The sequence below is a fragment of the Vulpes lagopus genome, chromosome 6 (genome assembly GCF_018345385.1).
Source record: "Vulpes lagopus strain Blue_001 chromosome 6, ASM1834538v1, whole genome shotgun sequence".
Taxonomy (NCBI): Eukaryota; Metazoa; Chordata; class Mammalia; order Carnivora; family Canidae; genus Vulpes; species Vulpes lagopus.
In genome coordinates this window covers 25,603,980-25,625,105 of record NC_054829.1, presented here as the reverse complement: position 1 = coordinate 25,625,105, position 21,126 = coordinate 25,603,980, and the positions used below count along the sequence as shown (strand labels likewise).

At 42.5% G+C, this 21,126-nt stretch overlaps 1 protein-coding gene across 2 annotated transcripts in view; it reads right to left on the bottom strand.

The window, feature by feature from the left end:
• Positions 1 to 934: 934 nt before the first annotated feature.
• Positions 935 to 21,126, bottom strand: part of AREL1 (apoptosis resistant E3 ubiquitin protein ligase 1) — a 45,566-nt gene continuing 25,374 nt past the window's right edge. The window contains exons 6-20 of one of the 2 annotated variants that reach the window (XM_041758832.1): positions 18,246 to 18,415; positions 17,825 to 18,005; positions 17,371 to 17,618; positions 15,503 to 15,580; positions 14,419 to 14,560; positions 14,167 to 14,288; positions 13,131 to 13,206; positions 11,950 to 12,059; positions 11,100 to 11,279; positions 10,801 to 10,926; positions 9,539 to 9,668; positions 9,393 to 9,451; positions 7,247 to 7,336; positions 6,674 to 6,849; positions 935 to 6,568 (exon numbers count right to left, since the gene is read on the bottom strand). In XM_041758832.1, coding sequence (XP_041614766.1) covers positions 6,466 to 6,568; positions 6,674 to 6,849; positions 7,247 to 7,336; positions 9,393 to 9,451; positions 9,539 to 9,668; positions 10,801 to 10,926; positions 11,100 to 11,279; positions 11,950 to 12,059; positions 13,131 to 13,206; positions 14,167 to 14,288; positions 14,419 to 14,560; positions 15,503 to 15,580; positions 17,371 to 17,618; positions 17,825 to 18,005; positions 18,246 to 18,415 — 1,991 coding nt within the window. In that variant the 3' untranslated portion in view covers positions 935 to 6,465. The remainder of the gene's footprint in view (positions 6,569 to 6,673; positions 6,850 to 7,246; positions 7,337 to 9,392; positions 9,452 to 9,538; positions 9,669 to 10,800; positions 10,927 to 11,099; positions 11,280 to 11,949; positions 12,060 to 13,130; positions 13,207 to 14,166; positions 14,289 to 14,418; positions 14,561 to 15,502; positions 15,581 to 17,370; positions 17,619 to 17,824; positions 18,006 to 18,245; positions 18,416 to 21,126) is intronic. The other variant, XM_041758833.1, reaches the window with a different exon arrangement.

Here is a 21,126-nt window from a genome sequence, read left to right as displayed (position 1 = left end):
CAAACCCCAGAGAAGAATAGGCATTAGCTACAGCACACTACAAAGAAATGAGGAAGGACTTCAATTTCCTGGGTGTGATTAACATCAAGGGAAATTGGAGTGAAGCTCAGTGTTTCCACCCATCATGGTCTCAACCAACCAACCAATTTCAGGGCTGTTCATGAAGTTGATTTGCCTCTTCACACCTCTAGACTCATTGGAAATGGAATTATTTTCTCTGCCACCTCTGTACAGACCCTTCTGATGGCTGCTAGTGTTGGAGATACCTCCCTCTCCCCATCCACTCAAGATTTTAATTTTATTCACTGAGCTGTAGGCTACTGGCCAGTCCTCCCACTGCCAAAGTCAACACTTCAGGTCTGCTTTGTCTGGAAGAGGAGGTTAAGGGGAGAGTGGGTCCTGAGATCACAAGAGTTCTCTTTCCCAGCCTTTCCTAGGACCTGCTCATGTGATGGCCTATTTATGGGACAATGGGGGTCTCCTGGTTTGGAATCCATCTTTGCAAAGGTTCTTGCTTCTCTGCAAATCAACAGGGAACACAAATTCTGTCTCGTTGTATATGTGTGAGGAGCTAGACAAATTTCACTTGCAGCCATTATTCCTACACTATGGAAAATCTCCAAATGTATAGAAGTGTTCTCCCCACCCAAACCAAACTAAAATGAGAGAAACTATAGGGAAGGCTGGTGATGGGTTTGGGTGTGCAAGCCTTGGGGGAAGGAAATGACGGAAACTGGATTATTTATATATCTGTCTCCCCCAAAAAGAATGTGAGCTGCTCAGAGGCAGGGAACACATATTGTCTCGTGTGTCCCTAGCTCAGGGCACAATGCCTGGTACAGAGGAAAAGTGCTAACATGCAGAGCTGCAAAGAAGGACAGGGAAAAGGGAGGACACTAACCCAGTGATGGAACAGAAACATCAGATTTTGGTGTTTGGTTATTTGGTGGTGGTTGCAGAGGTATATTTACAGGAAATGAAAGACAACTTGGGGCAGGATCAGATCTAGAACTTATGAGATCTAGCACAAAATGATGACATGCACAGCATCTTCCTCTTACACAATTAACATTTTGTTTTCAACGGAACATGAAAACCATCAAAGGCTCTCGAGCTGGCTTGCAAATACTCTGATATCCCTGACTCTGCTAATAGGCAAACAGAGGAATGTCCTGGCAATTCCTTCTGAGTGGGAGTTCTGAGGAGAGAGGGAACATTGCTGGCCTGTAGGAGGATGGGAAGATTCCGAAAGATTCATTCATGTGCAAAACCCATACTGCAGGTGAAGTGGGGGTTGTAGAAATGGTGACTTCATCACAGACAGGACCAGGACCCTCACCGTAGGGAAGATGCTATGTTGCTAGTTTCAACAGAATGAGTCTTGTGTGAGGGGGTAGGTCTCCCTTTAACTGGCATTCTCGAAAATGTCTGCTTCCTTAGTGAGATAACCACCAGGAATTTGGCCTTTACCAAACGGTGCTGTTTCATGTAAGGAAAGTTTAGAAACAAAAGATTTATTTAAATGAGGCTTTTTCTGCAGACTTAGTTACCAGAGATAAGCATCAGGGTATTGTGTGGCTTGTCTGACCTCATTCTAATGATTTCATTTGCGTGCGACCTGCAGACTTTCTACCTAAGTGGGGATATTAAAATTTCAAGATTTTTCCCCCCTCAGTTATTTGTATTCTTTATGCAGGTTCATTTAAACTTGGAAGTCATCTCACTCAAGCCATTAGTTGTTATTCTGTGGAGCTTTAAAGCCACTAGCAATAGTTACATTTCTTTCCTTTTTTTAAAGTAGGCACCAGGCCCAACATGGGGCTTGAACTCATGACCCTGAAATCAAGAGTCCCATGCTCTACACACTGAGCCATCTAGGCACCCCCATCTCTCCCCCTGCCAATAGTTGTATTTCTTACAATAGGGCTTTTTCCCTTCTGTAAATCCCAAATCCTCAAGTGACTGACAGGTATAAAACAGAGGTATAAAATGTTCATCTGTCACATGGTGTCATCAAACAAAAGTAAGGCAGAGTCAGTGAGCACTGGTGGCCCAGTACCTGGTGTGTTCCTTAGTCTAAGCTAACCTGTCTGAGACAAACCAGCAATGTGAAAAGAGTTTGGGCCTTGATGTAAAACAGACCCAAGTCAGAAATATTAGCCTGTTTCACAACTTTTGAGACAATTTAGTGCGGAATAATTTTTAATACTACACCTAGGTGATGCTTAAGACCCTTGAGAACCTGTTGCTGAACACCAAAGAGAATCATCATCATGTTAGACCAGCCCCCAAAACCTGTTCGGGGTACAAAAGCAAAGGATTTTGTATTCAATTTAGAACATTTGGGGAAAAGTCTTTGCAGAAGGACCTTGTCTTTGAATATAATTCATCACATTCAGCATCAAGAATCTGAACTAGATTCTCATGGTGCAACAAAGATCTCAGAATTCTCTTTAAACTAATTGTGATGTGTAGTAATTACTATGGAGAAATTGACCTTGCTTAGTATATTATCAAGAGCTCACATGGGCTCTTATTTTCCCCTCCTCCATTGTGACTTTTAGGACAGATTGTTTGAAAAAGGAATTGGCGCCATGACGACCATAAAAGTCAGGATAATAGTTACCTTGGGAGGGGTGGGGAGTGCTGTGGTGCTGTAATGTTTTATTTCTTGACTTGGATGGTAGTTACACGTGTGTTTCCTTTATAATTATTTATTAAATTGTACGCGCTTGACCTTTTTTTTAATCTACTGCATCTCAAAATCAAAGAATAAAGGGAATTTATTTTCAAATAAAAGTATTACAGAACACTTAGAGCTGTTCTATTATGCCTGAGGGTCTATATGAAGCCCAAGTAGAGGCAAGGAGCCTCTGGTTCACTAGAGAATCTCTACTGTGCTCCTATGAGAAGGTTGGCTGGGCAGAGGTCTGAGAGCTCTATCTGCAGTGGTTCAGAGGTAACAACTCATGAGAAGCTGATGTTAGTATCTATGTTGGTGTTAATTCAAGAACAATCCTACCACCATCTTGAATCTTAAGAATAATTTTATGATAAACTGCAATTAATGACGAATGTTCACAGGGATCCACTCAAAGCCATAAGAGCAGCAAGTGTAAAAGATGTAGGATTGTTAACCTAAAAATATGAAGTCAGAGGAAATTTTGTTTCTTTAAGGACATCTCCTATCACTGAGGAGCTTGAGGAGGTGGAAGTAGAGCAAATATACTCTAAAAGAGTGGTGTTCAAACTAAGATTCCAATTCACTAGGTCTGGGAGGTGGGGCAAAAATGAGTAAAAACAATTCCAAGGTATTTTTTTGATTTTCCAGATTGGGAACCAAGGTGTAATGACACCATAATTACTTTTCTAACAAAACCCTGATACTTTTCCTTGTAGGCCCCAAATCAGAAGTCTGGTTTTCTCTCTCTGCCAAACTTACCTCTGGTTGGAAAAGAATTGGTACTACCTGCCACCCACACTTTTGAGAAGCTGTGTTTTTGTCTGCCATGCCCAGTACCCTTGGGAGGAGGAGGTGTAGAAATAAATGTGATTGTACGCAAACTAGAAGGCAATATACATCAGTTAACAGTGGTTACCTCTGGATGGCAAGCGAATTATTTCTCTTGGGCTCTTATTTCTAAATTTTCTATACTGAGTTTCCTATGTAGTAAAACAACAAATGAGCATTTAAAAGACAGATGAGAACAGATATCCTCAGCTCTTACAAACTGGTTTCTTCTTCATGAGCTGAGCATAAGCATTTGTCCTGTGCCATGGGCCTGCCTGGCATGAACAGCATTCAGTGAAGGGTGAAACTGCAGGACCTGGGACAGGCCAGGGCTCCGTAGGTACCTTCTACTCTGAGCTCATGGCTCTTGAAGAAATTCCTGGGGAAATGTGAAAACATTTCTAAATCTTTCTTTTCCTCCTCCACCTCCAGTCTGAGCTCTGAATCGCCACTTACAGAAGTCACTTGCTCCTTAGTCCTTTTCAATATTTATTTATTTACTGTACAAAATATTTACACTATCACTGCAACTGTCCGGCCCCTTTGCCTGGCCTGATGGATTTGCAGCAGGGCTTGGTCTCTAGAAAACACGCTGATGCTCTCCTTAGTGTTCACTTGGTGCTTGGTCTCCTTCAAAGACACTAAAAGGCCAGGCTAAAGCTTGGCTGGCCCCAAGTACCTGGGCCACAGGAGCATAAATAAAATTAAACTGGCTGAAGTAAGAAACGTGAAATTAACAACTGCCGGAGAAGTAACAGATATTCTTTCTTCTCTCTGAGGAGTTGTACCTTTTCCCCATACTGGCCAGTGCCAAAGCAGGATTAGAAAAAAAAGGTAAAAGAAAAGGCCAAACAGAGCAAAGATACTTTGGAACAGACTTAGGAGACAGAGTGCAGTGGAGGAATAGAAAACCACAACAGTACCAAATGGTTTTGTTAAACAGAGACCCTGGGGCTAAGGACCAACCACGGGGCTGCAGGCTGCCACGGTACCCAGGATGCTCTGAAAAGTGCTCCCACTAGAGCTGAAAAGGACAGATCTAGCCAAGAAAATCAAATCGAGCTCCAGCATCAGTCTCTGGAGGGCTGCTGGAGAGGAGAATGCAGAATCCAGAAGAGGAACAACTGCCAAAGAAAGCAGAACCAGCCCACGTGCCCCTAGCTGGAAACCCCTCTCTAGGCCCGAGGGGCATTGTCATGTTTCCCAGGGTGATGACGAAACTTGCCTGTAGATGTCCCATGGGAAAACACGGGGGCAAGCAGCAGCACCTTGTCCTGGTCCCTGAGGAGAGCAGTGACCATGTGGCATGGAGGACCCTGGCTCAGGTGTTGAGGCCCTGATGCTGGATCCTGGCCCCCAAGAATGAGTGAGGTCAGCACCCATGCCAAGAAGGACAAATGACGACTGCAAAGGGGTGAGGTCAGGCAGCAACTCGAGCAGCTCAGGAAGGCTTGTTCCTCATGGTCCCTGGGAACGGGAGGGCTCAGACATGCTTCCAGGAGGCCGAGGCATTGCCACAAGTGCTGCCTCATCTCTGGACTCTGTGGACTTGCTGGTTTTGGCAGTAAAGATGGCTTGTAATATTCTCAGAGTTGAATGTCCCGTTGAGCAGCAAAGCCTTCTTAAAAAACAGAAATGTGGAAAGTTGATGAGATTCTGAGTCTTGAAAATGTCTGCATTCAAATTGTAGTGAAAAAGGATGGTGGGATTTTCCAAAAGACAGATGCAGGTTCTCTTCAATCTCCATACAACAGTGAACCTACTAATTGCCTTCCCTTCACAGGGACTCTTTGCTGGCAACTTACAGAGTAAAGGAAGTCATGGACAGGTGGGTATTTATTGTCTGACACAGCTTCTCTACATACATTCTCAGGGCCCTGACCCCGTGGACCTGTGATTAAGCACTTCAACCACTGGTCCCTTTTCCTTGCCACAGTGCTGCTGCTAGAGAATAGCAAGCAAAGAATCAGGGATCGTTAGCATGCTATTCTTACTGTCCAAATCCCCTGCTATTAAATTTTCTTCTGTAGAAAGCTAAAGAATCCCTACCTCTCAGCAGACTGCATAAGTTGGAGTTAAGTGGCCAGGACCAGCCACACCTGAGCATACAGAACAAACCCAGGAACAAACATCAGTAGTCTTCAAGCCAGCCAGATGCCTACACATGCTCCTTGCCCTAGAGGAAAATCATTTTCAGCACTGGAAGCTATAGCCCAGTTATCTTTCACATTCTTGGGTCTGTCTTTCTCACTGGCTCAAATTCAAGAAAAAAGCTTAGAGTTTTTATGGATTAATGATCATTTCCAGAAATGCCTTCAGGGAAAACGCTCCTTTTCTAGTTTTGACACCACAAGAAAAGGTCCTTTTGTGCCATCAGTCTCCATTAGAGGTAGTCTGGCACCATTGGCCTGAGCCTGCTATGGTGCAGGAGGAGAAAACTGAAGACTGCTCATGTAGGCCACTTCCTATCTGTGCTCCTCCTGACTCCTGATGAGAAGAGGTGATTGCCCCGCATACAGGAAGGACTCATGTGCCTGTAGGGCAAGTAGCAAGGGCTGCAGAGAGGACCTCTCAAGGGCATCAGCATAGGAAGCTGAGCAAGGCCACCCCAGCCTTCTAAGAAAGCCGGGCCCTTTTGCGATCTCCCTTAGCTATTGAAGCAGCTCCTGCTCCTGAGATCTTCTGAAAACCAGGTGAAGTGAAGCAACGTGGTCCTCTCCTCATGAATGAGCAGTACAGATTCTATACCATGCCAAAGTGGCCTGTGGGGGAGATGTGCTAGAGGCAGCGAGGGAACGACCCAGCTCATAGGTGACCCAATACTTCAGACACTGGGGCGCATGCAGCAGCTTCTGGCTGATGGTTATGTGTGTGTTAGGGTCGGTGGTTGTCACGGTGTTATGTGCACCCAGGTGTTCCAGGAAGCACGGGGGCCAGGTGGGTGGCAGGAGTGGTCAGAGCATGCCAAAGCCCTCGCAGCCCTCACTGATGGCCAGCTGCAGCATCCGGTGCACCTCTTCATACGAGTCGTATGTGGGGAGGCACAGCTGGTTAAAACTGGAAGGGCAAGGAGAGAAGTGATTCACTCAACCACCAGAAACACTGGCCAGGGCTGGGGGACCTTCCCCAGTCAGAGTGTGCCCTAAACAGTCTGGTACCTACCATGTGTGTGCAGTCGGGAGCGTGCTGTGGGTAGGAGCGGCAATAATCTGGAATGAGGGGCAGAGGGCGGCAAAACCTCCGGGTGGTAGCTGAGAGGAGCCTGTTGTGAACTGGAGTAGCCGAGCCAACTCCTCCTGGGTCAGGCTGGAAACCACAGTCCAGAACCACCTCATGACCTGGCAGGGAGAGCACAAGGTGGTGTCACACTCAGGGTACAGCCTAAGACTTGACCATGGGAAAAGAAGAGGATACCCTGCAGTGGGAAGCATGGGTAGCAATGGGGAGAGTCAATAACTTCTTCAGGAATTTATATGATCAAATCATCAGCAGGGCAGTCTCTGGTTGGCTAGTGCTATTTCTTTGCCTTGCCAATGTACCATTCCCATGGCAACTGGCTCCACAGCCCTTAGGGACCAGGGGTCCCTTTGGCTTAGACAACCACCTGTCTTTCCCTCGCATACCATTTCCCCCCAGTTGACCTATCTGCCTCTCTGACTCCTCAGCATTTCTCTTCTGAAAGGTTTTCCTTGCGACACGGCACAGATCCAATGAAAAGAAGTTTGGCCCACTTACCTTTTCTCTGAAATGCCAGGAGCCGCCAACAACCACTGCGTGGGCTTTGAAGTCAGACACACTGATGTCCCCAGTCCCACACATCAGCAGCTGGAGAAGACAGTTCAGGTGTTACTAGGACAGTTGGAGGACACACACTCAATATAAGGTCAAAATTGCCTGTGTTAACATGCAGAATATGGAATAAAGGAAGGACCAAGAAAAAGACCATGAGGTAAGATCATAATGCCAGAACTCTGCTTTAGGATAATTATAATAGGCCAACAGTTTCTAACCAGTGTGGTAAAAAATCACACAGCTTTAAAAAAAAAAAAATATAGATGCCCGTGGCCTCACCCTAGACCTATTCAATCAAAATCTCCAGGAATGTGTTGGGAACTTGTGTATTTTGAAAAAGTCTCCTGTTACCGACACGTATCCCTAATTAAGAACTACTGCAGTGTAGTGGGGGCACCTGGGTGGCTCAGTGTGTTTAGTGTCTGACTCCTGATTTCAGTTCATGTCATGACCTCAGGGTCATGAGACTGAGCACCGTGTCAGGCTCATGCTCAGTGGGAAGTCTGCTTCTCTCCCTCTGCCTCTCCCTCTGCTCATGCACATGTGCTCTTTCTCTAAAATAAATATTAAAAAAAAAAAGAAAGAACTACTGTTGTAGATTATTTTGAACTGAAACAAAAGACAAAAAAAAGGAAAAAAGAAAGCCAAGTATTTCCTGATTCTGCCCGGAACACAGCCCCCTTCCGCTGATGAAACCCCCAGCTCCATTTTCAAATTTGTCAGATGGCCTTTCCTGTTTCTCAGGATCCATCCTTCTTTTGTGGACTGAACTTTTACCACCTTCCCTTCAGCCCTGCCTCTACTTGATCAGATAAATCAAAGAGTATACCAAAAAATGAGAACATTAATCATTATCAGAGGCCTGAACATTTTGCTGGTGTCCTGATTTGGTTTGGATCCTGCATGTGACTTAGTAGACTGCGAGTACTCCTTCAATAGCTATAAAGAATGGTATGTCCTCATCAAGAGACAAGAAAAGTCCAAATTAAGCCTGAGGAGCTTTGGCTCCTTCAAAAAGAACCTGCTTAAGCTAATGAGTAAGAATGGGGCATGGAATGACCCTAAGAGACTGTGTCCTCCCCTTCCTACTCACTTTTACAAACTGTTACAAATGTTATGCTTTCTGATAAAAAATGCACCAGTACCTATTCCTCAGCCCCAAAAAATAACAGCACTAGATGAGGTCTTTAGGAAACTGTAGGCTCCGAGATGGAGCATTCATTTTGTTTGAATTTCATGTCTCAAAGTATAAATGTGATGAAAATCACACACAACTTGATTCTTATTCTCAAGGCCAATTCAGTTAATATGAATAAACATTGCACAAGACCATGTGAAATTATTTTTTTCTCATTTTTGAAGAAGAATCTCTTCCTTACAGGGAAGAATTTGCAAAAACACACTCTTCATAAAGGCTGTGGGAAATTGCCTTGTATGTTTCATTTGTGAGCAACAGATAAATGACCAACTTATTTTATTTTTTGCCCACAACTTCAATTTTTGATAATTATAGAATGGTATTCACCATTTTTTGGTTGTTACAGGATCTGTGATAAGAAGATATTAACTGTATAGTGTTGTAGCCCAACACTATACATGAAAGATGTCACATCTTTTGGTTTGCCTCCTTCCCTGAAATGTAGTTCCATGAGGGCAGAGACTCTGTCCTATTCATTGCTAGCTCCCCAACTGCTTCAAACATCCATGTCTTACAGGAAATACTTAATACATAGCCCCTGAATAAATAAATTCTACTATTCCCTTAAATAAACTTTAAATGTCATAGGATTTACAAGGTCTGTACACAATACTAATGTTCTTTACTATTCAACCAGTATCAATAATACTTGAATAAACAACTATTAATTATTACTCTTCAAAAAGAATTAGTTATTTGGTTTCTAATTTTCACATTCTAATGTTTTGAAAGCAAGAGAAAGGGTCAATGCATGGAAGAGTGACAAAAGCGAAACCAATTCTTCCATAAAGGACTTTCCCACCACATCTCACAACAGAAGATGTAACAACCTGGTTCCTATGAGCACATTCACAGACTCAAGAGTGGGGGTCTATAATTATAAGCACTTACCTCAAGCTCGTTTTCATCAAAAATAGCCAAGAGGTTCTCAGGGACCAACTCATTCAGGCCTGAAACAAAGTAGCCAAGTTAAAGCCACATCCACACCATGGATACAGAGGTTTTTATCTCAAGGCCAAGAGTAGACAGGTTCTTACCTTTTAGGAAGTGTTCCACCTCCTCTTTCACTTGACTGGCCAGCCGATATTGGGCCAATAAATTCAAATAGAAAATTTTATTTGCATTGGTGACTGGGGTTTGAGCTCCACCTGTCATGAGTTCTACAACCTGAAAGAGGCAAAAGACAGATGGGGGAGGCTGTGGATGGGAGTTATCAGATGACACCTACCCAGTCCTGTGTTTACGTCTTGTAAACACAGCTAGCCATGAGTTTCTGCTGCATGTCCAACCTCTCAACACATCTAGTTTTATTCAGTTACTAAGCTCCAGCAATCCTACCACTGTTGCCTATCCCACTGGCGACTAGGGTATCAGAGTGAGTCTTCTCTGATATGGTGATGTAATTGGAAGATATCATGGATCCTTGTTAGCAATATGCTAACGTCTCTGTGATCCGAAATTAAGGCCCTAGTGACTTCTCTTAAACCCCTGAGCCTACTTATTTGAAAATGAGTAGGGCCAGAGAAGTAATGAAGAAGTGTTTTTAGATTTCAGAAATTCTAGAATGGGAACAACTATTCCTTAATCTTCCCAATGTGTTCACAGAGGCCATGTGATTATCAGCACAACAGATTCAGTAATCATAATTTTTTAGTCCTTGCTATTTTACTTTCAACTATATATTACTCCAACTTTACTGTCATAATTATTATCTAATACTACTTAACATAAACAACCAAATTTGCATCAGAAATGTTTTTGGCCAAAAAACAATTCTAATTTAAAAGAATTTTTTTTTAGTGAAATTAAATTAAAAAAAGAAATGTTTTGGCCATGAATTTTCTAGTAAGGAAGCTGAAAAATATACAGGCACAGTGTTAAAATAGGAGTTACCTATATCACAACTCTGGAAATTGAGAAAGACACTACTGTCCCTCCCAAAGCTGCTTGTGCAGTGACACTTGATTATTACTCAGTTCTTTTTCTACTGGAAAGTAGGAATGGGTGGGATATATGAGTACATGTGTCTTTTGCTCCATCATACGGACCAAGATCATCAAGCTGTGGGATGCAAGGTCCTGATATGGTTGCCACTAGTCCCACGAGCCTATTTACATTTAATGAGAATAAAATAAAGTGGAAAATTCAGTTACTTGGTGAATAACTTGGCACATTTTGGGTGTTCAAAGACAGCACTGATAGAGAACATTTCCACCACTGCTGAAAGCTCTAGGAAGTAGCCCTACTCTAGAGGAGGCTGGAAACCATGGGACCCAAAGGCTTTGGTTCTCTTTCTCACCTTATCCAGTTGACCTGATTTGTTATATTTCTCTTCTGCAAAGACCAGCTCCATCTCACTCATGTCATTATTGAGGATGAAGCAAACTTTAGATTTGTAGAATTCTGGGTCATCTGTTTCAAAGTACTGGGAAGACAGAAAGACAGAACAGAACATGACTAATCTTACCCAGAAATGAAATCTGTAACTGTTTGGAACCCCTTACCCCTTCAACCTTAAGAACAATGAGTTCAGAGCAGAGGGATTCCAGAATTAATGGCTAGGGGTCTTAGTTAAAAAATGTACACCTAAGACTTTACCTTGTAATGCATACGTAGTCCTATGATTTGAGCCAAGAAAGAGCGGGTGAAGCGAGCCCGGACCAATTGCTTATAGGCTCCTCCTAGAGAGGACTCATAGAGACACTTGCCCACCAGCCGCCCTGCAAACTCATACATTTTTAAGCGTAGATGAGCAGGGCGATTAGGGTTGGGATGTACCTGTCAAAGAGATTAAAAGGCTCTGGATCATTTTTCTTCAAGCTTAGTTCTGGAAAGACCCTCCCCACCAACTCCATCCCAAGGGAACAAGAATTTCCGTGTTAGAATCAAAAAGTCATCTAAATGGTATTAGTTGTTTGGTAGCTACCATGAATAATTTAGAGTGACTGGAAGATAGAGGGCAAAGATGGACTTACAGTAAGTGGAAGAATCTTCCATTAAGTTTGTGGTCCCTGGCTGAGTATGGAAGTCAACCAGTGGATGATGTGCTGCCTTTCCCCTAAACCAGAACTTTTTTCAAACAAAGTCTACTTCTCTACTCCTGATACCTCTGCCTATTCAAAGATCTAGTACAGAATTCAATGCCTTAGGTACGTTTTGAGAAAATGGCTTAATCATTTATAACAATAATTAGAATAGCCATTGTATTATACTACTTTTTAGTCAAATACTCATCTGTCTGCATTTTCTTACTTTACAGATGAAATAATAAAGGCAAAAAAGAGGGAAGCAATCTAATTTGGGTTCATATTGTAAATATCAAAGTTAAGAACAAGACACAGGTTGTCAAATTCCTAGGACACTTTCATGATCTCAAACCCTTCTTAAACTATCCACTATAACACAATTGGCATTTTTCCACCCACTCATGGAGAAGTCACAAACTCACTAATGCTTGGTTGTTGTCACTGAATCGAGTGAAGAGCTGATTGGTGGTATCAAACAGTGCTTTGCAGATTAGCTCAAACCATTCTCGGCGAGGTCCTCCCCAGTCCAGAGCTGAAAAGTATAATAAAAATAAAAAGTGGGGGCGCTTGGGTGGTTCAGTGGGTTAAGCAGTTGACTCGATTTTGGCTCAGGTCATGATCTCAGGGTCATGAGATTGAGCCCTGAGATGGGCTCTGCACTGAGCAGGGAGTCTGCTTGGGATTTTCTCCCTCTCTCTCTGCCCCTCCTCCTGCTGGCACACGTGCACGCTCTTGCGCTCTCTAAATAAATAAATATTTTTTAAAAAGCAACTCTAGCGGGATCCCTGGGTGGCACAGCGGTTTGGCGCCTGCCTTTGGCCCAGGGCGCGATCCTGGAGACCCGGGATCGAATCCCACATCGGGCTCCCGGTGCATGGAGCCTGCTTCTCCCTCTGCCTGTGTCTCTCTGCCTCTCTCTCTCTCTCTGTGACTATCATAAATAAATAAAAATTTAAAAAAAAAAAAAAAAAAAAAGCAACTCTAGCTTACCACTTCTTATTGCTTGTGTCTGTGTATTCATCGTTCAACACGTTCCACCTTCCTTCCATTCCACTACATTAGTGTTTCCCCATTCTAACCCACCTAAACTGTGGCGTATTTTTTAAAAAGCAACTCTAGCTTACCACCTCTTATTGCTTGTGTCTGTGTATTCATCGTTCAACACGTTCCACCTTCCTTCCATTCCACTACATTAGTGTTTCCCCATTCTAATCCACCTAAACTGTGGCGTTTTTTTTTTTTTTTAATTCTGTAGAATTAAAATATTCTATTCACTAAGTTAATGCCCCTTAGTATGGAAACAGGAGCTCAGATGTCCCAGGAAATAGACATTTCTTTTGTTCTATAAAGGTCACTTTCCCTTCTGGTCCACTCTTAAAACCTGCCCTCCCAGTCCCTTTGTGCTCTACAAGCTCCACCAAGCCACCTGCCTGTCAATACCACCTTTTCTGTTTTGACTCATGACTTCTTTTTCCTTTAGAAAAATAAACTGGAACAGGGGCAGAGGTGGGAGTAGGGGGATATTTTTTTTATTTGCAGAGAGCAAGTAATTGGGGGGGGGGGAGATCGTTAAAGAAAATGAACATGAACTTTAAAAACTGACCTTCTTCATCTTGGAAAACCACTTCAAAGTTCTTGCTCCAATCTGAGATTGAGAAATTCCGAGTGGCTTTCAGAGACTGAAAAGCAGTGAAGGGAAGGAAACTGTCAGGAGACTGGCTGGCGACTCTTGGGTGTTAAAGAAAAAACACAAGAATATTGCCACTGTCCCTTTAACAATTAGTACTTGGAGGAGACGCAGTCCTCATAAATAAACTATAACCATCTCATTTCATATTTAAAGTGCACATATCTCCAGAAGAAATTTAAGATTTTAAAAAACAATCTAATTCATCTTTATACCATTGTTTTGTTGAGCAGTTGAAGCTTTTTTTTTATGCTCATTTTATTAATGAGAAAACTCTTGCATAAAGAAATAAAAGGACTCAAATTAGTAAGCTGTCAGCAAGAGAACCAAGGAGTCCTGGTTTTCAATCAAGTACAGTGTCCACTGGAACTCTTTACCCACAAGGCTATGTTCAGACACAGAGAATGTGGCTGAGAAAAGGGGTTTCCAGTCACACCTACCAGAGCCAAACATCACAAACACTTTCTGGACAGGGACCAAACCTTCTCATTCTTGAGGAATGCAACAACTATGCCAGTGTCTGCGCAGTGGAGACAGACACACATCAGGTGTTCCTTTTCCCTCAGACCAGAGTGACAACAAAAATCATTTCCTCTTAACCCAACAAGAGCTCTTCTCTTTCAGGAATTCAAGAACAACAATGTTCTTCTGTACCAACTACTTCTACCTTCCCTACACAGAAGTTCTATGAGATGGTTCAGGAACTAGTTCAGTAAAGATTGTAAAGCCACGGTGTCCACTAGTCTCTCCCTTCAATAATAGGTCTTGAACAAATTTACCCCAAACTTAGTATAATTAAACACAGAGAAGAGCAGTCTTTAACAGATATGTTTAAAGAGAAGAGAAATTTGGGTTTCATAAAAAAGATGGCCTGCAGGACATAACCAAACACCAAAGGTGTTTCTAGTTCCAAAACCCTGACAAGTGATGACAGAAATTAACCTTTACGCACCGATTCCAACAAGGTGTGTCTGCTGACTTTCAGGGTGACTTTGGAATGTGGTCTTTTCATATGTACCTGCCGAAGCTCTCGCTGGAAAAAGTTCACCTTGTCCTGAAAGGTCTCAGAGCCTCCTAAGGAGCAATAAGATCCATCATGATGACAGCCTCATTCCAAGACATCTGTGTAGTCCACTCTGCACCTTCAGACACCCAGGTGGGTAGGGTCACTGCTTTCCCTGTCAGAATCCCTGTTCAATCTTACCTATATTCTTATGGAGGGAGCGGATGAAAGTGGCTGCTAGAATGTTCCTCTCCTTACAGCTGAGCTCCACAGGCGGCTGAATGCCATCATCTACCACCAGGGTGAGGAGCTTATGAACAGGGTCAGGGCCAAGGTATGAAAACTAACAAAGGAAAAAAAAAAAGGCATTAACCTTTAAAGCCCTCAAATCCAGCAAAAACTTTCCATATCCCTAACCTTCAGTATCAACCAATAAACAAGTTAAGCCTGTTCTCTCTAAGAGACTATCTCCTAGGAGCATATCACCTGTTTTTCATTTCAGTACTCTACAATCCAATTGTATTTTAAATTATTTGAGTCACCGAGACTGGCTTTAGTGACGATCACAGGCAACATTACAGACCTCCTAACATAAAATATAGGAAGGGTGAAAGCAGTAAAGATATATCAAGCATATGACTACCTGATGAGGTTGGACGGACTGGCTGGAGGAAAGCGACTCACCCTGAGATTCCAAAAGCTCAGAAAAGTTAGAAGAAATGTTTTTACTATATGAGAATGCTGGGACGCCTAGGTGGCTCAGCAGTTAAGTGTCTGCCTTTGGCCCAGAGCGTGATCCTGGAGACCCGGGATCAAGTCCCACGTCGGGCTCCGTGCATGGAGTTTCTCCTTCTGTCTGTGTCTCTGCCCCTCTCTGTGTCTCTCATGAATAAATAAATAAAATCTTAAAAAAAAAAAAAAAAAAAGAGAGAGAGAGAATGCTAATTCTAAAAGAGCAAGCTTCAGCACACTCGGAAACCAAGCTGGAGCCAGAACTGCCAAGACTCTCTCCATTAACTTAGTCTAGGGGGCAAAAGATAACTGTGGAAGAATTCTGACTTGCTACTAATTCCTGTTTCTGCAGGTATGTGTCCTTCTAGAAATTCTATATTCTCTATGCCATGCTGTGGGGGGAAAATGACCCTTTCTGTCCGTATTTGGCAATGAACCCTGTCACAGTAAGAACTTCCAGAAACACCGACGGCCCTTTGAGGAAAAAAGAAAAGGTAGAAACATCCCAGGGTTGGAGTCTGCTTACACAAACCAGATGGAAGGTTCAACTTACTTTTGTTCCTGGGCACACTCGGAAGGTATAAAGGCGCCAGGGAATGATTTTCAGGTAAAATTCCTTCACTGAGAATTGCTAGAGGACCAACACACAGAAAAGGAAGTGAATGATAAAATAAAAAGGGTCTATGTGGGTACTGTACTGAAAAAAAACAGAGTTCCTAACCTCCATTTCTCATTACCTTTTCCCTCTAGGGATGAAGAGGATAATTCTGTATTACTAACATCAAATCGGTAACATCTATTTTATCTTAAAATAGCTTAAAGGTATTATTACTCTGACAATGCAATTTTGCACAGAGGCATTTGATAATCTTGACACTCAAGTCTTACTACCATTTTTAAATGCCTGAGATCAGGTTTGCACTTTATGAGCAAACATTTCACCTAGAAGCAATCAAAATCTCCTCCTGCTCAGCTGGGTGCTGCTCAAACTTCCTCAATGGATACGTGATACCAATGACCTATACCTACTGCTCTATCTCTATTAGGATGGTACCAAGGATCTGCCACAGGAGGGCAGGTGGGGGATGGGAGGGCAGGTGGGGGATGGGAGGGCAGGTGGGGGATGGGAGGGCAAAGGTGGTAGGATGGTTTCAAAGAAAAAAGTTCATAAAAATAGGTAAGCATACAGAAGGGTCTCTTTATACCATTATATTAAAAAAAGAAAAGGCAAAGCAATAACTTTAAATCTAAAAAAACTGTTACATAAATGTATAAATCATACTTTTCCTTGATTTTTAAAAAACTCTTCATGAAGAAATTTTCAAACACATGCTAAAGAAGAGAAAACGATATAATGACCCAACACCAGCTTTAACAGTTATCAATTCATAGTCAATCTTGTTTCATCTCTACCTCACCTTGGCCCTCATTCCCATTCCCCTAGTCCAAAGTAGGCAGAAGGGCTAGATTTTTAAATGATAAACCACACATAGCAAAGTCTGAAGTAGAACAAAATTACAACTGTTTTGGTTACGAGATTAAAGGGATGTGATGGGATGTTTGAAGAGCTTATTTTCCTGTGATCTGAATTAATAAGCAAAATACAAATATTAAAAAGAAAATTCCTAAAACAAAGTGCCTCTTAGCCCAGGGGCCTTGGGAAGTTCACCTCCTTGCCTCTGCCAAAATTTCTCTATTCCAATTCTTTTTGCCTGATACTGACATGCATTTATTGTGGTTTCATGAAGCACAGGATGAAAGATCAAACTCTTTCAAAAGAGCATAAGGAACCAACAGTAATTTTTCTACCAGTGAAAATTTTTTAACGGTCAAAAGTAGCTTTCTTTAAAACTCTAAGAGCCATGCCTTGAAAAATCTTCCCAGGGGCAATCAAAGGGCAGAATGCCTCTGGTGCTCTGAAGCACAAGGTACAAGGAATTGCTACACAGAATTTTCTTTTAGTCCAATCCAAACAGGTGCAACAAAAGAGAGGGAACCATCTTCTGATGCTCAGTCTTAAGTAGCCTCTCTCAGTATTCCAGAAAGCCTACAAGTCAATGATCTTGCCCTGACCCTCACACTAATACTCTGAGTTTTTACTACCAATGGCCAATTATATGCAGATTCAGGCAGGGGGATTTTGAGATAAGAATGGGAAAGCCAAAAAAAAAAAAAAAAAGAATGGGAAAGCCAAGGGCATCTGGGTGGCTCAGTCAGTAAGCCTCTAGCCAAAGGCTCAGGTCCTGCTCCCGGGGTCCTGGAATTAAGCCCCACATTAGTCTCCCTGTTCAGTGGGGAGCCTACTCCTCCCTCTCCCTGTATGTCTCCCCCTGCTCACACCCTCTCTCTCACTCTAATAAATAAATAAAATTTGAAAAATAAAAAGAGAGAGAGAGAGAGAGAGAGAATGGGCGGTCCAACCTTTGGTGACACGTAGCAGTACACCTTCTTGGGTTTCTTCACTTTCTCAGGGGTCTGGCACTCAGAGGGTGAGTCTTCATCTTCCTCCTCCAGGGCTGTGGAAGGCCGGCGCTGGGAGGAGCTCATGTGCATGGGCGGGAGGTGCCAAGGTGTGCTGGTACAGTTGGTGGCATTATAAAGATAAGCCTCAAAGTAAATGCTCACTCCTGAGGTGGACACGTTGCGTTCAACGATATTCTTCTCGTTCTCTGAAGTATAACAAGGAATAAGGTTTTAGAGTCAGAGACAGGGGACAAGAGAAATGACCTATCACTAGACCTTCAGTCTGTAGGACTCTAAAAGCCAGTTCTGGCTCAAATAGCAAATGTTTGTGAGGCTGGTCAGAAGGGTGCAGACACACAAAGAATAAGTGGCCTAGGAATGGAACTAAATCACAGCTTTTCTTTCAACTCACCACTTAGGACAATAATGTCAAATTCACCATTATTGATTGGCTGATTTTGGTATGAAATGCAGGCATGGAAGCAGCCGCGAGAATGCAGGGTGAGTCGCAAAAACACCTGGCAGGTCTGCCTGTTGGATGTCACTGACTTCTCGAATGAGACACCGCTGCTCTCTTCTTCTTGAGGGCCGAGCTATAGGAGGAAGACAGAGAGCATCACTGAAAATTTATAATTTTCTCTACTGCAGGGCAATTTACTCTTTACATAGAATTTTCTTATGGACAAGCTGATCCAAGTCTCATAATTACTAATGAGGTGGGCACGGCCAGACAAGGACAGGCAGACAGCACAGAAGTCAGGGTGGCGATGCAAGGAAGTGGATCAGAGAGGATGAGAATAACAGAAAAAGGTGGAGGAAAGGAAACCGCTCACCTCGTGGATGGACAAACTGTAATTGTGCTCGTCTCTCAAAGAAGCAGAATTGTTGGTAGGGTTGTCATACTCATCTCGGGGCACTATCTGAAGGGTGTGTGGCTGTCCACAGGTCAACACAAGAGTAGAAAAATGGCACACTATTTTGGTCTTGGAAGGAACCACCATTCCTGGAATAGACAATGGAATCTCATCCTTAGGGGGGGTGCTTTTCAGAGCATGAAGATCTCTTCAATCAGTGAGTCCCAGAGAGCTGGGTCCCACTAAATTCCTAGGGATAAGTGCCACCACTAAGAGGATGAGGAAAAAAAAGAAAAAGAGATTAATTCAAACGAACCAGGGGGCTCATTTTCACAAATTTCTAACCATTGCTGCACTAAACAAAATGAGAAAACTCACAGGAAACAGAACTGAGAGTTACGTAGTGCCTACAGTACCACTGGGAACCTACAACTGAGGCAGGCCTCAGAAATAAGTGCTAAACAACCATCAAACAAAAAGCCCTGAAACACTTAGCTGTAAATCTAAGGACACACGCAGAAGACTTCTATGTTGAAAACTACAAAATGCACATGAAAGAAATGAAGAGGCCAGTATGAAGTCAAAGGTTACCATGTTTACGAACTAGAAGATTCAACATAGTAGAGGTGTCAATCCTCCCCAAGTAATACACAGGTTTAATGCCATTCTTATCAAAATCTCAGGAAGAGTCTTTGTAGCTACAGAAAATACTGTTCTAAAATTTGTATGGAAAGAGAAAGGATCTAGAGTAGCAGAAAACAATCCTGAAAAAGAGTAAAGCGAGAAGTCAGTTTACCCAATTTCAGGATTTACCATAGTAGCTACAGTAATCTGGATTCTGTAGTACTGATGGAGGGACAGACCCACAGATCAATGGAACAGAACAGAGGATCTAGAAATAGACTCCTACAAATATGACTAACCAATCTTTAACAAAGGTACAAAAAAGGGCAATGTAATAGGGGAAAGGGCAATGTCTTTTCAAGAAACTGTGCTGGAACAACTAGACACTGATAAGCAAATAAATAAAAAAATAAAAATTCAAAAATCTTGACACAGTATACAAAAATTAACTAAAAATGGATCATGGCACATGAGATGAATGCGCTGGATGTTATACTCTATGTTGGCAAACTGAATTTAAATTAAAAAAAGAAAAGAAAAAATATTTTTGGCAACTTGGTCTTTCCTAATTTAAAACAAACAAAATGGATCATGGCCTTATATATAAAACGTAAAACTTCTAGGGAAAAAAGCACAGGAGGAAATCTTTGGGATCTACACTAGTCAGAGTTCTCAGATACCTAAAGCGTGAATCCTTAAAAGAAAAAATTAATAAACTGACTTCATCAGAATTAAAAACTTTTGCTTTGTGAAAGACTATGCAAAGTGGATAAAAAGAAAAGCTAAAGATTGATAGAACATATTGGAAACTACATATGTAACGGAGGACAAGTATGTAGAATATATGAAGAATTCTCAATATTTAAAAAAATCCAATTAGGAAATGGGCAGAAGACGTTTCACCAAAGAGCATATACAAATGGCAAATAAGCACAGGAAAAGATGTTCAGCATCATTAACCATTAGGGAAATGCAGATTAAAACTACCCACCCTTAACAGAATGGCTAAAATAAAAAACAGAGACAATATCAAATGTTGGCAAGAATGTGAAGAAACTGGATCATTCGTGCATTGCTGGTAGGAATGTAAAATGCCACAGGCACTCCAGAAAAGAGTTTGGCAGTTTCTTAAAAATACTAAGTGTGGGGATCCCTGGGTGGCGCAGCGGTTTGGCGCCTGCCTTTGGCCCAGGGCGCGATCCTGGAGACTCGGGATCGAATCCCACGTCAGGCTCCCGGTGCATGGAGCCTGCTTCTCCCTCTGCCTGTGTCTCTGCCTCTCTCTCTCTCACTGTGTGCCTATCATAAATAAATAAAATAAAATTAAAAAAAAAAATACTAAGTGTGTAACTACCATACGACCCAGTAGTTACATTCCTGGGCATTTATAACAAAGTAATGACAACTCATGTTTACACAAAAACCTGTTCATGAATTCTCACAGGTTTATTCATAACAGCCCCAAACTGAAAACAATCCAAGTGTCCTTCATCTGGTGAATGGCTAAACTATGGGACATTCACACTGTGGAATGAATGACACTCAGAAATAAAAAGAAACCAACTACTGATACTCTCAACAACTTGGATAAATCTTTAGGGAATTATGCTGAGTGAAATATAATTCCAATTATGTAACATTCTTGAAACGACAAAATTACAGAAATGGAGAAGGGATTAGCGGGCTGCCAGGGGTTAAGAAACAGGTGGGAGGAAAAATGGATGTGGCTACAAAAAGGCAACATAAGGATCCCTGTGGTGATGGAAATGTGTTGACCCTGACTATATCACTGTCAATTGACCTGGCTATGATATTGTACTTTAGTTTTGTAAGATCCTACTACCACTAGGGAAAATAGGGTCAATGGTACACCAGATCACTCTGTATTATTTCTTACAACTGCAGGAGAATCTATAATTATCTCAAAATGAAGAGTTCAATTTTAATTTAAACATAAAAGGGCTGGGTGCCTGGGTGGCTCAGTATATAATCTCGGGGTCCTGGGATCGAGTCCTGCATCGGGCTCCCTGCTCAGTGGGGAACCTGCTTCTCCCTCCCGCTCTGCTGCTCCCCCTGCTTGTGCTCTTTTTCTAATAAAAAAATAAAATCTTGGGGATCCCTGGGTGGCGCAGCGGCTTAGCGCCTGCCTTTGGCCCAGGGCGCGATCCTGGAGACCCGGGATCGAATCCCACATCGGGCTCCTGGTGAATGGAGCCTGCTTCTCCCTCTGCCTGTG